Source organism: Cherax quadricarinatus, chromosome 29 (genome assembly GCF_038502225.1).
Source record: "Cherax quadricarinatus isolate ZL_2023a chromosome 29, ASM3850222v1, whole genome shotgun sequence".
Classification (NCBI taxonomy): Eukaryota; Metazoa; Arthropoda; class Malacostraca; order Decapoda; family Parastacidae; genus Cherax; species Cherax quadricarinatus.
In genome coordinates, this window is record NC_091320.1 from 804,436 (window position 1) to 823,683 (window position 19,248).

At 36.5% G+C, this 19,248-nt stretch overlaps 1 protein-coding gene across 2 annotated transcripts in view; it reads right to left on the reverse strand.

Moving 5' to 3' along the window:
- Positions 1–10,972: 10,972 nt before the first annotated feature.
- NKAIN (Sodium/potassium-transporting ATPase subunit beta-1-interacting protein) overlaps positions 10,973–19,248 on the reverse strand; it is a 255,084-nt gene continuing 246,808 nt past the window's right edge. For both annotated transcript variants that reach the window (XM_053779389.2, XM_070089580.1), the window contains exon 7: positions 10,973–18,861. In XM_053779389.2, the coding sequence (XP_053635364.1) occupies positions 18,201–18,861 (661 nt within the window). In that variant the 3' untranslated portion in view covers positions 10,973–18,200. The remainder of the gene's footprint in view (positions 18,862–19,248) is intronic.

The window sequence follows — 19,248 nt, forward strand, 5'->3', positions numbered from 1 at the left end:
CTCCAAGATCTCCCAATCCTCAAAGTAGACACTTATGTCCTCTCTGCCTGCAGGCAGAAACTATACCCTTGCATTGTAGCTCACTTAACTTTTGACTGCTGTGAGCTTCCGTCCTCAGTTTATATTGCGGGACACTGTTTACAAGTTCGAATGGCGATCCCTACAAAGCAAGTGTAGAAATTGCTGCCAATTTGGTCATCCAGTGAAATATTGCAGGTCCATGGCTGAATGCCCAGTCTGTGGTACCACCAACCATATCAATACATCTTGTAGTCTACCTCCCTCTTGCCTTGTCATGAGGCTCACCCGTCTTACTCTCGCCATTGCCAAGTTTACTTAAATGAGCGAGAAACCCATTGTCTCAAAGAGGCAGAAGGCTTTCCTTATGCTATGGCAGTCTCATCTACGCCTCCAAGGGAGACTTCCCTGTATTTCTTATTCTTGAGTTGCTAAACGACGCCCCGCCTCTGAGGTCCCAACTTCTGCAACCTCCTCTGTGGTCACCCCTTCCACAGTCACCCATCTCTAACTCTTGTTGTACTGGACTTGGAGGCCCCTACCTCATCACCTCATTCTGTTCTCACTTCTTCCTCTTCTCACAAACAGGTCTACAAGACCTCATGCAACAACTCCCCATCGCCCTCCTACTTCTCAGAAGTCCAAAAAATCCCCATTGCTCAAATCTCCTTTAAACCCTTCTTCTACCTCCACATTTTTCCTTTCCAGTCTCTCTACCTGCTTCTTCACTTCTAACTGGCTCTGTTATGAGTGTGGAGGTTCATCCTTCTCATCGTATAGTACCTTCCCCCCCCCCCCCGTCATCCCCTCCCAGGTTGCTTCCTCTCCTGACCTCTCCCAAGCTGCTTCTACAGTTCCCTCTATCCTTTTGTCCACCCCTTCTCTGGTAAATTCCATCATCACCCCCATCTTTACTCACCCTCCTCCTTCTCTCTCCAGTATTGTTCTACATTCACCATCGCTCTTCATCTGCACAACTCCTTTCTTCACAGCGTTTCAATTTCTCACTGCTTGTTAAGTTTTCTGCTGCCTCCACATGTGGACTTTTCTAACCCTTCTAGTCCGTAGATACCTCTACCTTCAGCTTTCTTGTATCTTTCTCTTCACAAAACATGGCTTATTTACAGTGGAATATTCATGGCCTCAGAGGTAACTGGGGTAGCTTCACATGTTGCTCTCCCAGTTTTCCCGTTTGTGTTTGTTTACAAGAACCCAAATTACACTCCGCTGTTATCCATCCCATCTTGGGCTATGTTTTATTATATTTATCGGATCTTTTTCCTGATGGAACTTTAATGAAAGTGAACTTCTTATACACACCCATATTCCATACCATCAGCTCTTTGTTCATATTTCGCTGCAGTACACTGCTGCCCACATTCACTTGAATCTGTTCTTTGTATCTCTCTCCTTCTTGGGCATTATCTATCCCAGATGTTGCATTTTTGGTTTCTTCCTTACTGCCACCCCTTCTGTTACTTGCAGACTTTAAGGCTCATCATTTCCTCTGGGAGGGGGGGGGGGGGTGGAAGTCTCACTTTGACTCCCGGGGCATTCAGTTGGAGGCTTTTCTCGCTTCTCCCCCCCCTCCATGTTTTAAATATGGGTACTCCCACCCATTTTGATTCTCGTACTCATTCTCTCTCTTGCCTTGATCTCTCGGTTTGCTCTTCCTCAACTGCGCTAGATCTTACCTGGTCTGTCCTCCCAGACTTATATGAAAACGATCATTTTCCAATTACCCTTACTTCTCCTTCGTATTCACCACCTCCTCGTAGCCCACGCTGGCAATTTGACCGAGTGAATTGGGACTTTTACTCGCGTCAAACTGCTTTTAGTGAGGATCTTTCTTCGTCTTCCATTGATGGGCAGGCATTCTCAGAGGTGTGTGCCATGGTGATCTGCTTGTGCTCAGGCAGTGCATTTGAAGCACACTACTTGGGGTAGGTACCAGTATGATAGACCCATAGAGCGACTCCTTGATTTTAAGCAGAAGAGAGCGGTCGCCTGCTGTGTCATCCATGACTTTAAACACACTTGCTGGTGAGATGTTTGTACTGTCACTTTGGCTTAGTCTATGAGTGCAGTCTGGAAAAAAAGTACAGAAACCGAGTGGCAAATACTCTCCCAACCTGGCTCCCGTTCTTCAGGTTGCTAGTGTCGCTATAGAGCACCCTCTTGACGTTGTCTCCGAAATTGATAATCATCTTGTCCGTATCTCCCAGGGGCTCCATCTATGCCACTTGTTTCTTTCCTCCAAATGTGCCAGAGTTAGAACCTTTAAACTTTTCTTCTATCAGACGAGAATCTTATAATGTGCCTCTTACACTTCTGGAACTGGAGGCAACACTCCGCTTGCCAATCAACGGCAGCTGGGCCTGACAGCATTCATATTTATATGCTACAGCATTTACATCAGTCAGCCCTTGCTGTCCTCCTCTGCCTTTCTAATCTTATTTGGTTGCAAGGAGTTCTTCCCCAGCTGTGGAAATCTGCCATTGTTCTCCCTTTCTGCAAACCGAGTACTACGGGACATGATGCCTCCCACTATCGTCTCATTGCTTTTACCAGTGCAGTTTGCAAGGTGATGGAACATCTGGTAAACAGATGTCTGATGTGGTATTTAGAGACACACAGTAGTCTCTAGACTAGTCAATATGGCTTTTATAAGGGCCGTTCTACCACTGACCCCTTACTGCCTTTGTCAATAACCACTCGGTTATCGCCATCTTTTCTGACCTTGAGAAGGCACATGACACAACTTGGAGGTATAACATCTTGGCCCAGGCCCACTCCTTAGGCCTCTGAGGTAATACACCATTTTTCCTTAAGAACTTCTTAACTGAGAGACATTTCCGTGTTTGGGTTAATAACATGCTTTCCCCGTACTTTGTCCAAGCTGAAGGTGTCCTTCAGGGATGTGTTCTGAGCACGACACTTTTTCTCCTTGCTATAAATGATCTGACATCTATTCTTCCATATAATATTTGGTCATCACTCTTATGTTGATGACTTTGCTATTGCTTGTCACCTCATTGCAGTGTCTCTCCAGCATGCAGTCAACCGTGTTTCCAATTGGGCCACTACTCACAGGTTTAAATTTTCTAATACTAAAACTCACCAAATTACTTTCACTATACGTTCTGTCATTTCTGATCATCCATTGTACCTATAGGGCTCATGTATCCCAGAACGTGATACGGTCAGGTTTCTTGGCCTTCTGTTTGACCGTTGGTTATCCTGGAAACCTCACATTACCTCTCTGAAGGCAACATGCCATAGCCAGTTGAACCTCCTTAAAACCTTTGCTCATCTTTCATGGGAGGCTGATCGTAGAGCCCTCCGACTACATTCAGCCCTAATTTTATCGAAACTCGATTATGGCGACCAGATATATTCAGTGGCCTTCCTGCAACTCTTGCCTTAATCCCATCCATCACCAGAGATTACGTTTATGCTTCGGTGCTTTTTGCTCTTGACCGGTTGAAAGCCTCTATGCAGAGGCGAATATTCCATCCTTGACTGATGGCCATGATGCTCATTGCCTTCGCTATTATGTCCGCTCTCATGACCACTGCAATCCTTCTGTATATAGGATAGTCAATGATATTAGTAGATGTTCTTTATTTGTTCGTCGCCCCTGTTTACTCCATCCCTTTTCTCTTTGCCTACATTCGCTCTTGTCTTCTCTTCAGTTACCACCTTTCTATGTTCATGTAGCATTTCACTTTTCCCTACCCCCTTGGGAAGTTCCGATGGTTCATGTCTGTCTTTTCCCACTGCCATGCACGAAAGCCCAACTGCCTAAGGTGGCTTCATGCTCTCTTTTTCTTAACCACTTCCGATCTCATTCTCATGCCATTGCAGTGTACACCGATGGTTCCAAGTCGTCTGATTCTTGGATTCGCAGCAGTGTTTCATGACAGCGTTGTACGAGGGCATTTATTATCCTCGGCTAGCATTTTTACGGCTGAATTGTATGCCATTCTCGTAGCACTTATCCGTATTCCATCTATGCCTGTGTCACCACTTGTGGTCATTTCAGACTCCCTTAGTGCTTTACAGGCACAGGTTACGCTGTATCTTTAGCAGGCACAAAGACATTGTTTTTTGTTGGGTCCCCAGTCATGTTGACGTAATGGGCAATGAACAGGCAGACACTACTGCACTGTAGATGTCCTCTGAATCTTCATTACTATTGAATCTTCAATACTAAACAGCTACAACAATACTAAACTACAACAATACTAAACAGCTACAACAATACTAAACAGCTACAACAATACTAAACAGCTACAACAATACTAAACTACAACAATACTAAACTACAACAATACTAAACAGCTACAACAATACTAAACTACAACAATACTAAACTACAACAATACTAAACTACAACAATACTAAACTACAACAATACTAAACAGCTACAACAATACTAAACAGCTACAACAATACTAAACTACAACAATACTAAACAACAACAATACTAAACAGCTACAACAATACTAAACAGCTACAACAATACTAAACAGCTACAACAATACTAAACAGCTACAACAATACTAAACAGCTACAACAATACTAAACTACAACAATACTAAACAGCTACAACAATACTAAACTACAACAATACTAAACAGCTACAACAATACTAAACAGCTACAACAATACTAAACTACAACAATACTAAACTAAACTACAACAATACTTACCTACAACAATACTAAACAGCTACAACAATACTAAACTACAACAATACTAAACTACAACAATACTAAACTACAACAATACTAAACTACAACAATACTAAACAGCTACAACAATACTAAACTACAACAATACTAAACAGCTACAACAATACTAAACTACAACAATACTAAACAGCTACAACAATACTAAACTACAACAATACTAAACAGCTACAACAATACTAAACTAAACTACAACAATACTAAACAGCTACAACAATACTAAACTAAACTACAACAATACTAAACAGCTACAACAATACTAAACTAAACTACAACAATACTAAACTAAACTACAACAATACTAAACTACAACAATACTAAACAGCTACAACAATACTAAACTACAACAATACTAAACTACAACAATACTAAACTAAACTACAACAATACTAAACTACAACAATACTAAACAGCTACAACAATACTAAACAACAACAATACTAAACTACAACAATACTAAACAGCTACAACAATACTAAACAGCTACAACAATACTAAACAGCTACAACAATACTAAACTACAACAATACTAAACAGCTACAACAATACTAAACTACAACAATACTAAACAGCTACAACAATACTAAACAGCTACAACAATACTAAACAGCTACAACAATACTAAACAGCTACAACAATACTAAACTACAACAATACTAAACAGCTACAACAATACTAAACAGCTACAACAATACTAAACAGCTACAACAATACTAAACAGCTACAACAATACTAAATTACAACAATACTAACAGCTACAACAATACTAAACTACAACAATACTAAACAGCTACAACAATACTAAACTACAACAATACTAAACAGCTACAACAATACTAAACTACAACAATACTAAACTACAACAATACTAAACTACAACAATACTAAACAGCTACAACAATACTAAACTACAACAATACTAAACTACAACAATACTAAACTACAACAATACTAAACAGCTACAACAATACTAAACTACAACAATACTAAACTGCAACAATACTAAACTACAACAATACTAAACTACAACAATACTAAACAGCTACAACAATACTAAACTACAACAATACTAAACTACAACAATACTAAACAGCTACAACAATACTAAACAGCTACAACAATACTAAATTACAACAATACTAAACAGCTACAACAATACTAAACTACAACAATACTAAACAGCTACAACAATACTAAACTACAACAATACTAAACAGCTACAACAATACTAAACAGCTACAACAATACTAAACAGCTACAACAATACTAAATTACAACAATACTAAACTACAACAATACTAAACAGCTACAACAATACTAAACTACAACAATACTAAACTACAACAATACTAAACTAAACTACAACAATACTAAACTAAACTACAACAATACTAAACTACAACAATACTAAACAGCTACAACAATACTAAACTACAACAATACTAAACTACAACAATACTAAACAGCTACAACAATACTAAACAGCTACAACAATACTAAACAGCTACAACAATACTAAACAGCTACAACAATACTAAACTACAACAATACTAAACAGCTACAACAATACTAAACTACAACAATATTAAACAGCTACAACAATACTAAACTACAACAATACTAAACAGCTACAACAATACTAAACAGCTACAACAATACTAAACTACAACAATACTAAACAGCTACAACAATACTAAACAGCTACAACAATACTAAACAGCTACAACAATACTAAATTACAACAATACTAAACTACAACAACAATAAACTACAATACTAAACTACAACAATACTAAACTACAACAATACTAAACTACAACAATACTAAACAGCTACAACAATACTAAACTACAACAATACTAAACAGCTACAACAATACTAAACTACAACAATACTAAACTACAACAATACTAAACTACAACAATACTAAACAGCTACAACAATACTAAACTACAACAATACTAAACTACAACAATACTAAACAGCTACAACAATACTAAACTACAACAATACTAAACTACAACAATACTAAACTACAACAATACTAAACAGCTACAACAATACTAAACTACAACAATACTAAACTGCAACAATACTAAACTACAACAATACTAAACTACAACAATACTAAACTGCAACAATACTAAACTACAACAATACTAAACTGCAACAATACTAAACTACAACAATACTAAACTACAACAATACTAAACTACAACAATACTAAACAGCTACAACAATACTAAACTACAACAATACTAAACAGCTACAACAATACTAAACTAAACTACAACAATACTAAACTAAACTACAACAATACTTACCTACAACAATACTAAACTACAACAATACTAAACAGCTACAACAATACTAAACTACAACAATACTAAACTACAACAATACTAAACAGCTACAACAATACTAAACAGCTACAACAATACTAAACAGCTACAACAATACTAAACAGCTACAACAATACTAAACTAAACTACAACAATACTAAACTAAACTACAACAATACTTACCTACAACAATTCTAAACTACAATACTAAACTACAACAATACTAAACTACAACAATACTAAACTACAACAATACTAAACTACAACAATACTAAACTACAACAATACTAAACTACAACAATACTAAACAGCTACAACAATACTAAACTACAACAATATTAAACAGCTACAACAATACTAAACTACAACAATACTAAACAGCTACAACAATACTAAACAGCTACAACAATACTAAACTACAACAATACTAAACAGCTACAACAATACTAAACTACAACAATACTAAACAGCTACAACAATACTAAACAGCTACAACAATACTAAACTACAACAATACTAAACAGCTACAACAATACTAAACTACAACAATACTAAACAGCTACAACAATACTAAACTACAACAATACTAAACTACAACAATACTAAACCACAACAATACTAAAACTACAATACTAAACAGCTACAACAATACTAAACTACAACAATACTAAACAGCTACAACAATACTAAACTACAACAATACTAAACTACAACAATACTAAACCACAACAATACTAAAACTACAATACTAAACAGCTACAACAATACTAAACTACAACAATACTAAACAGCTACAACAATACTAAACTACAACAATACTAAACAGCTACAACAATACTAAACAGCTACAACAATACTAAACAGCTACAACAATACTAAACTACAACAATACTAAACTACAATACTAAACAGCTACAATACTAAACTACAACAACAATAAACTACAACAATACTAAACTAAAACTCTAAACTGCTAAAATACTAAACTACAACAATACTAAACAGCTACAATACTAAACTACAACAACAATAAACTACAACAATACTGAACTACAACAATACTAAAGTACAACAACAATAAACTACAACAATACTGAACTACAACAACAATAAACTACAACAATACTAAACTACAACAATACTAAACTAAAACTCTAAACTACAACAATACTAAACTAAAACTCTAACCTACAACAATACTAAACTGCTGCAACACTAAACTGCTACATACTAAACTGTAATTTAATATAATTATTGAACTATGTAACTGTAAACTGATCTTATGATTTCATAAATTATCAATTATCATTTTCCAATTTATCAATTATTTTTAATTATTAGGGAATAATTTTGTAATCTCTATATTATCTATTAAATTAACTGCATGTCAACACCTTGTACCAGACTTGTCTTAGTCCTGCTCTAAGTTTGCCCACAATGCTCTACATTCTATGGGATTTTAACTTATTTTACTGTACTATATTTACTGGCACATATATTGAACTGGGTGTGAAGCATGGGTTGTGAATGTTACAGCAAGGATGAGGCTGGAGGCAGTGGAGATGTCGTGTCTGAGGGCAATGTGTGGTGTGAACGTTATAGAGAATTTGTAGTGTGGAGATGAGAAAGTGTGGAGTTACTAAAGGTATTATCCAGAAGGGTTAGAAGGGGTTATTGAGGTGGTTTGGACATTTAGAGAGGATGGTGTTATATCTTCAAAATTGGTCATCCTGTGTTATTTAACTATTGTAAGAGAATATGTTCATCACTTAATATTATAGCACGAAAGTCCCCGTTTATAGCTAAAATAGAGACTTTCGACGTTATATTATTATCTGTTAATATATGAAAAATACCATGGTATTATCACTATTTTGTTATTATCACTATTTTGTTATTATTATCACTATTATTTTATTATTATTGTTAGGTAGGATTTCTTGTGTATATAGAGTTTAAGTCTCAGAACCATCTGGTGAATTGTTCAGTTGTTTATGTCCGGCTGGCTGACGTGGCTCAGCTGATCCAACCTGACGACACGTCAACAGACTGGCAAGTAGTCAGTCTGCTCCCTGCTCTAGCCCTGACAACTGATCGTATATTGGCTCTTACGGTGTACAGTTTGAATGGTTTTGAGAATTGGACTCTAAAGCTGACTCAGTTTGTTCCTCATTGCTTTGAAAGATTCTTTTGATATTTATATTCTTGGTCAGTTCAGTAATCCATAGAGATACTTTACAGCCAGATTCAAAGGTCTTGTTAAATCTTGTACCTTTTGTATTTTGAGTTTACAGTCTTGTTAAGACAAAGACGTAAATGTTAATGAAGACTTAATTACAGGAAGAATAATTAAACTTCCTTATTAATGTGACATTTCCATGATTTTGAACTAAATGTATATGGTAAATTTATTTCACAAAGTATTAAGTTACATTAACTACAAAGAGAAGATAAAGTATTGTATTTAAATACTTTAATAAATTTGAATATTATTCTATGGAGTTTCCCAGTTGAAATTATTTCCCCTAGACTCTAAAATACCTTTAAATAACTCGGATCCAAAAATCTTGTTGCATAAGAAATAAATGGTAACAGGCCACATTCTGAAGTTCTTTAAAAAGTTTCTTATTCGCAACAATGGAGCAAATAGGATGATTTGTATGAGGGAAGGTGGGGTAGGGGTCGTCCTACTAAAGGTTGAAGGAAGGGGGAAGTAAAGGCGGTATTGTGTGTGAGGAGCTTGGACATCCACAGGCATGTCTGAGCATGTTAGATAAGAATGGAAGGAAATGGTTTTTGGGACTTGATGACCTGTTGGAGCATGAACAAGGTTACATTTTGTGAAGGGATTCAGGGAAAACTGGTTAGCTAGACTGAGTCCTGGAAGTGGGAAGTACAATGCCAGCACTCAGAAGGAGGGGTGGAGATATTTGGCTTGGAGAGACATCTAAACTGTAATATTGGCACACCTCTGTCAAGGCAGTGACAGAGTGAATGATGGTGAAAGTATTTCTTTTTCAGGTCCCCCTTGCTCAGTGGGAGATGGCCAGTGTAATAAAAGAAATTAAACTGAAATCAATTTTAATTATTAATGCAGTTTTCATTATTATTATTCTAACTGGTACTAGCAATGAGGTGTTAATATTATTACCTGACTATAGTGCACCAGCATTGATTCACATGTCTTTCACAAACAAGGAGCAAATAGGGGTATTAAGGAATAAGAAAATATGAATTATGCTTAGAGCACCCCAGTGGACTGGACCAACCCTTCTCAGGCTAGAAGTTCAATCGCTGTTCTCAGGAGAAGAGTTGAATGTATAAATGCCTATACAGTTGCCAGAATCTTCAACTTAAAAAGCAGCTCTCTGGCAAAGAGAACTCTCCTTGGTTCTCAGTCAAGAGACAAGTTCTCTCCACTGACAATGCCTGACTGAGAACCATAGTCAATTCAGCTAAGAAACTAACTACCTACACAACAACTGCTGGATAAAGGAACTGACCTGCCAGCAGTGGAGTGCTGTACACTCCTCCACCACCATGGCAACAGGAACCAGCAGAAACTGCTATATTGTATCCCTCAGTGAGTAAAACCCCTTGCAGAACACACACACTACTGCAGCCTGAGCTGAAGGTGCCAACAGTCTAGCATACTGCACTGATAACCTGGTGGATCCAGATAACAAGTGTGTAGCAGCCAGAGTCCATCATGATGAACACTCCAGGGAATGAAGACTTCTTGTCCACTGCTTGCTACAACAAATGGAGTTAGCACAATTAATGCATTACAATAAAACAGAAATAAGACAACAAATTACTGCATCTAACAATTTAGGAATATTGTTAATAAAAACAAAGTAATAATTTTGATTTATTTTCATTAGCCTATGAAGTTATATGTACACAAAAAATATACAACTGTACATATTATACATCATATTTACATTTTACAAAAACGTGTGCATAAGTAAACAGTATCTAGAAGCGACACTTCAATATCGGGTAAACCTGAATATATCCTCATTTACTTTTCAGGACATTTGAGATCATAAAACATTTGGCATAATCAATCGAAAACCAAACATCACAAACCATACATACACGTTGTATGAATATAACAGGATTTTACAAATACTGTACTCTTATATAAATATTTACACCAAGGTATTAATATACAGCACAAGGGTAAAAAAAAAAATCAATAGCCCAGAATAAAATTTCAAGTTAAGTACACAGACTGCTCACAGAATACAGTATTATAATTTAAAAATATAATTTATTATCAGAATTTAACTTGTACACCAAACTTGAGAAGTTACAAAACATGATTACAATGAAAATTGGTATAATTCATCTATAGACACTATTAAGATAAACCATTTCAAAGAACTCAATTACAAAGTCTAAGCAGAAATGTCTCAACAATGTCAATAATTTTAACATATAAACCTCAGTTGAACACACTATTCACAAAAAATGTGCTAAACCTAATATGTATTTATAATACAGCCTCTCCTCACTTAGCGATGTACTCATTTACCAAAGCCTCCGACTTATGACGGGCTCTCTGACCAGTATGCATGCCTAAATAATGTATATTAGAGCTGATTTCCTCTATTCTGTTTATTACAATATACAGTACACTACTTTATAAACATTTAAAAATATACCAGAAATGTTGACACAAACCCACTGCCATTATAGTATGCTCCTCACTTAGCAACGAATTAATTTATCGACATTGTCTTCGGAACAGGACTCTGTTATTAAGTGAGGAGAGGCTGTATTCTCAATCACATTACAAAAAAATGTAAACCAACTGCATTCAAACTGACTGTATGTGCATATTTAGTAATAATATACATGGTGCTCTTACATATATAAGCACATTTCCCACAACTCCGGGGTTATACTTCAAGTAGGGCCCTCGGCCACAGCCTTTATCGAAGTGATCAATTTTTTTACTACTGCACCAGAGATTTTTTATTTTAATTGGCAGTTTCCTTGTATAAATGTATACATTATAATCTTATCCTTCACCAGTTACTTTGATGAAGGAAATAAAAGGTATAGTAAATACATGTGAACAATAAACCAGCTTGGAGAACAGTGAAATCTTAACATCTGTACAATAAATGTTAGGAAAAATATATAAATTTTCTCATATAATGCTCAGTTTGCTACTAATTAAATTTATCGTAAATTTTGAAGGTTCCTTATTTTTAAACAAACATATGTTAATGTAAGGAATAAAGTGTGGTTGACCCCACTTAAGGAACACCTGCACAACGTAATTTCAAATAACCATCGAAGAAACTCCAAATTCCTCTGCTTAACAACCATATCCTAGCTCATATAGACCTTATGCCATGCAGTCATCAAGAAGAAATGAACACACACGAGTAGTATGTGGCCAGTCAGCTACCATGGTGGCTGCTAGCTATTGTGGCAGTCACTAGCTGCTATTGTGGCAGTCACTAGCTACCATAGTGGCTGCTAGCTATTGTGGCAGTCACTAGTTACCATGGTGGCTGCTAGCTATTGTGGCAGTCACTAGCTACCATGGTGGCTGCTAGCTAGCATGGTGGCATTATTTACCATGGTGGCCACTAGCTACCATGAAGGCCACTAGCTACCATGGTGGCCACTAGCTACCATGGTGACTGCTAGTTACCATGGTGGCCTACTTACCAAGAATAGCAGACTCTTTTCAGCAGTTATTGTTTGGACTCTTTAGAATTCACGAGAAACCACGTGAAAGGCATAAGACTGTGTGTGTCATTGTTTGTCTGACCTAGACTAAAGTACTACACAACCATCCCACCCTCTTATCTAACTCCCTCCCACCGAACCCTCCCACCATCCCTCCCACCATCCCTCCCTCCATCCCTCTCTCCACCAATGTACTGATGCTGGCTTCAAGGAATACCACTGTACTGTACATATGTCCAACAATGGACCCAACTATGGTAAGTACATTTTTTTTTAATTTCATCATTAAAAAGGTAATATGAATTAGATACAGCTTATTATTGTCCCAGTCTGCATCTCCAATTATAACATGGGTCTCTATGGGAGAAATATTATTGGCAAAATATATTTTTCACAAACATTTTGTCTGGTTCCTATCTAGTTTATTAAGCAAGGGTTGACTGTACTCAGAATGAACCTAATAATGTTTTGCATCTGAAATGCATTTCCAGAAACCTTAAATTTTTGTCCTGAAAACTTAAGAGCTAATTTGATTACAGAGAAATGATTGAAATCAAAGACACATAATTTTCACTGGTGATTTATACAGAAAACAAAATTAATACCCCAACTGCTTACTGCAGCATATATCAGTAACACAAGTTGTAGGACACACACTTGCTTATATGTTTTACCTGGCAGGTAAACTTTAACTGGATGTCTACTTATTTGAATGTAACCGTAACTCAAGTTTAGTAGACAATATAATTTCTTGTACAGTTTCTATGGTGCTGTTCATGACATACTTACAAGAGCAGCATTGAATTTCATTTAATGATTTCTGTACATTCTTTTCAAATTAGCTGCCACTAGTTATATCGACCAGACTCGCCAACTATGTACACCAGAGCCACCAGCGTCTCTCTCTCTCATTTACTTACTTACGGCAAGGCTTAAAAAGTGTTTAATGCTGAAACAAGTTCAACAACCTTCAAGTGCACCTGTCTTCCAGCTTACACAGGTATTGCATTATAGTTACAAGTTCTGGTTCACTCTACAACTAGTGTTTGCTCTGGCTACGTTGCTTACATCTGGCAATCATTACAACAATTCCTGCTAGACATTCTCCAAAATCTCATGCAATAGGTAACAGTCTGACACACTACAACCATCCATGAAGGTAATACTGTATCATATGAGTAGCCAGACTTGAGTCCTGAAGGTGGGAAGTACAGTGCCAGCACTCTGAAGGAGGGGTGGGGATATTTGCAGTTTTTAAGTGCATAATCGGCACGCCTATTGCAAGACAGTGATGGTGTGAGTGATGGTAACTGTGTTTCTTGTTTTCTGGATCATTTTACCTTGGTGGAAAATGACCAGTGTGCATAAAAATAAAAATTAAGTGCAACACATGCATGTTAAACGCAGTGCACTCAGGCAAGATTGTTGGACTTTTCCCTTTCGTCTTGTGTATACACAAGAATGCAAGAACAATATTATCACTGCATTCATGGAAAACTGTTACATATGTATGGGTCATACAGTGACTGTAGAATGAGAGAGAATTAGATTTAGTCTAAGGAAAGGAAGAGTAGCTTCAATTCCTTGTATCAAAATCCTTCAAGATCCTCACTACATGAGACAGCAGTCCGGAGGAAATTCCAGTATTCCAAAAAGTATGGAAAGGCAGCAACATTCTATTGTCTTTCACACTTACAGTCAGTCACTAATTTTTAATGAAACAATAGAAATGCCAAACCCATGAGAGGTAGAAAGTGATATGCTGTATTTTGAATTAATTACAAATACTACAGCAGAGTCCAGGTGGCTCCTGCAAGTGAAGGGCAACAAGTGAATGACACAAGTTTTGTAGTGAAGAGAGCAGGTTTACTCAATCACCATTATCTACCATAAATTATCTGAACAAAATTTTTGCCACTGATACAGGATTACAACCAACAAAGGAAAAAACTTTTAAATTTCCAAACGTAGATCTATGTTTGCACTGCTAGCACTCCGAACATAGATCTACGTTTGCACAGCTAGTGCTCCGAACGTAGATCAATGTTTGCACAGCTAGCGCTCCGAACATAGATCTAAGTTTCATTTTACAGGCTTTCAAATATAAAAAAAAAAAGTAGATTTACGTTCGGAGCGCCAGCGGTGCAAACATAGATCTATGTTTTGACAGTTTAAGGGTTAAATACAAATGCCTCCCTCCAACTGCCTAATCTTCCCTACCTCCCTCCATCTGCCTAATCTTCCCTACCTCCCTCCATCTGCCTAATCTTATCTACCTTCCTCCATCTGCCTAATCTTTCCTGCCTTCCTCCATCTTGATGAGTGGCTGTGAGGGGTTGTGGTAGAGTTAGTGTAGCACAGTGAAGAGCAGAGGTGATTGTGAAGAATAGTGTAGGAAGGTGCCATATACTAGTGGAGACAGAAGAGAGGTAACAAGTTATTTGTTTATAAATGATACATGTGAGGGGGTGACGGTGTGCTTGTGATGAATTAAAAAAAATCATTACACAAATTCCCTTAAGATAGGGAATGTTCTGGATAATTTATTTAATTAAAAAATTACTTTCAATCATTTTTATCTACTAATATTTTGCAATTAGAGAAATGTTTAGGAGTCATTTCAGTACAATGGAGCAAAAACAAGAGGAAAAAACTCTAAAACTTAGTGTTTGAGAAAGTAATGTTGTACTCGTTTCCTAGGATCAGATTTTTAAACTAAGGGTAAGGGAGGCTGTTAATTTTGTTAATGTCTCAAAATAGTCTTTTTTTTTTCAAGTTTTATGTTATTGCTTTAAGGAAAATGTTATGAACTGTATAAAGTCAGTCTATGAAAATACTGTTTATATAAAGTGTATTAAGAAATAATGAGTTTGGTTAAATATAATTTGGTCTACAGCATAAACTCCCACAGATAAAGGTACTCAAATATTGTAGCAACACCATGTACAGTATATTAAGAGTGCTTTTCAACATTGTAAATAATTTAATCCTTTCAAATAATTTTTTTTTAAAAACTGGTCAAAAAAAACTGAACAACTGTAAATTGAGACAAAACTGAGGACACATCAGCTGGGAAGAGAAAAAATTATCAGCATATTTGGTTCAGACTTATATATTTGTTCCTGCTCCATTTATGTGGGAAGACAACTTTCCTTTCAATTATGGCACCAGGCAGTTATACTGCCCAATTACAACATAAAATGCATTTTTATAAAGTTTATCTGAATTGGGATATCAGCACACTTCTGGCAAGACAGTGACTGGATGAATGATGGTGAATGTGTTTCCTTGTTTGAGTCCCCTGCCTTGGTAGATGACCAGTGAGGTAAAATTAATAGTATTAAAGTCAATTTTAAATGTCATTTGCATCAAAATGTGGGAATACTGTATGTGAAAAGAATTTCCCTGACTCCATGGGTGAGTGGAACAGAATTCTTCCTCCGTAAGCCATGAGTGTTGTAAGAGGTGACTAAAATGCCGGAAGCAAGAAGCTAGTAACCCCTTCTCCTGTATACATTACTAAAGTTATGAAGAGAAACTTGTTTTTCTTTTTGGGCTGCCCTGTCTCGGTGGGATAAGGCTGGTTTGTTGAAAGAAGAATTTCCCTGACAAGATTATCAAGAATAAAAGATTGTGAATATAGCCAAGAGGATTAGAATAAGTTCCAAGATGTTTACATTGTAGACTCGTAACCTAAACATACATTTACAAATTTCTTTCTTCTTTCAACACACCGGCCATATCCCACCGAGGCGGGGTGGCCCAAAAGTAAAAACGAAAGTTTCTCCTTTTACATTTAGTAATATATATACAGGAGAAAGGGTTACTAGCCCCTTGCTCCCGGCATTTTAGTCGCCTCTTACAACACGCATGGCTTACGGAGGAAGAATTCTGTTCCAATTCCCCATGGAGGTAAGGGGAAATAAACAAGAGCAAGAACTAGAAAGAAAATAGAAGAAAACCAGGAGGGGTGTGGATATATATGCTTGTACATGTATGTGTAGTGTGACCTAAGTGTAAGTAGAAGTAGCAAGACATACCTGAAATCTTGCATGTGTATAAGACAGAAAAAAAAAGACACCAGCAATCCTACCATCGTGTAAAACAATCACAGGCTTCCGTTTTACACTCACGAGGCAGGATGGTAGTACCTCCCTGGGTGGTTGCTGTCTACCAACCTACTACCTATAATTTACAAACTTATCACATTGAATAATTATTTAATTTGATAATTATTTAAGCCAACCATTACAATCTTTTGTATCATAATAGCAATGACCATCAAAATCTCAAATATTTACTGGATATACTCTAATCTTCCCAGAAAAATGTACACATTTATCCTAAGAACACAAGCACAATAATTTTGATTATCTCTACTCAGTAAGTTTAAAACTGCTGGACTTACACTATTCATAATGTGTATATTCTTGGTTAAGTATCTTTGTTAAGTATGGGTGGTATATCTTCAGCTTAAATTAAATCATTGTGCATCTAGCATACTAATGTGAATGATAATTACAATGAACAATGAAACATTTACTCTTACAACAATGAAAATCAAAGCAACAACCAACTACTACTAACATTCTTCAATAACTCTCAGATTATTCAAGACAAATGAGCAGTTTTAAGTATAAACAGTATGTGCTTTAATTACACACTAAAATAATCTTAGTCTATCTAGTGAAGAATTTGGCTTCAAATGCTGATGCAACAAGGTAAAGCATCTTTAAGGCTTAAGTCTGGCAGGAATTATTAACTGTGGCAATAAACATGATTACTGCATCATCTCCCATTAAAATTTTGCCAATATTTTGCCTATATGAGCTTGATTAAAATCAAACATGCTTAAAAATATCTATAAATAATTAAGTGTATTTAGTACAAAATACTTGTCTTGTATAGTAGGCAGTGACAAGAACGGCAGTGGCTGCTGAATACTAAGTTATTTAACAATTACAACTACATACACTAAACAAACACTGTCCTAATTATTAAAGGCATTTGGTTATCTTCTGTGAAATAATAAAATATTTGTGCAACATGATCACAAATTAAAATTTATAAGATATGCAGGTGAGCAAATGTTAGATAAAAAATACAAGACTGTATTTAAAGTACACAAAAATCTTTGGAAGATCACAGACAAAGACCCAAATTTGTAAATCTTGAATTAATAACAGATTAGAGACTGCAGCCACTTCAAAATGCAGTACTGTGATGAAAGAGGTAAAAAGTAAACTGCAAATCTCTAGTTATTATGCAAGTTTTGTTTAAAATCTGGGCCAAGGACACGAGTTAAGCTATTACCTAAGAGAAGTGTTTCACAGCAGACAGCTTACTTGATTCACTGATGTTCTTCCTTATCTTGTCATATAACTGTTTCAGAATTTACACCAAACATATATGGTGGTGGTCGCTCCCTCTCAGCCTTTAAAGTGCCACTACTGCTGTACACAGAACTACGGACAGACCCTATAGTGCTTGTTGGCCCTACAGGAATATGAGTATTTGTATGACCATTAGTGTGCATCATTGACCGTCGTTGATGAGTTCCACCCATCATACCTGCAGTGATGGCCTGGATAGGTGCTCGGCCAAAGGGGTTTGGGTTAATCGATGGCCGCTGGCCATGGTAGTTAGAATATGAAGAATGAACAGAGGGAGGTCGCTCTATAGGGTCATGCCCAGGGGGAGAGCTATTCATAGAATATGTTGAGTTAGGTCGGGAGTGGACATACATGGGATTAGTGTGTCCTTGTCGACTTCCATTTGGAGGTCTATTTCCGCTGGTAGGATGGTAAGAGTCAGTACTAGTTGATGACTCATTTGCCTTTTCCATAAGTCTGTTGACAGGATTAAGGTATTGATGTCTTCTGGATCGTTGTGATGACCGTCCCTGAGTACTACGAGTCTGTGAACGACCAGAAGCTCGGTGCCGACTCTGACGCTTCACTCGCCGAGGTGTCATGGGCTGTTGGTAGGGGCTATCAAGACCTAAATCTGGAGACTCGCTACCCTCGCGTTGAGGGCTGCAAAGATAAAATTAAATAATCCTTTCAGGTTAAGCTCCAAGTGTTTATCATATACTAAAGCATAAAAATAAATCATCAGAAAACACAAAAATGAAGACATTTTCTTTGTTTTTATGTATGGTAAATTTAATCAAAGATACAATTAAAAAAAGCACACATTCTAGATAGAAAGGAATGTCAAAAGTAGTACTTTATAAAAATCAATTTAACAGTAAAAATATATACAGGAAAAACTGCTACTTAGCATATATTTTTTAGCATAACTATTAACATGGCAAAAGTGTATAAATAAAACAGGATAAATATATGTATAAATCTGGGGTTGGAAGGAGAGGTGAAGGTTTTAAGTGGAAGAGGCTTGATCATTTAGCAAATGTGTGTGAG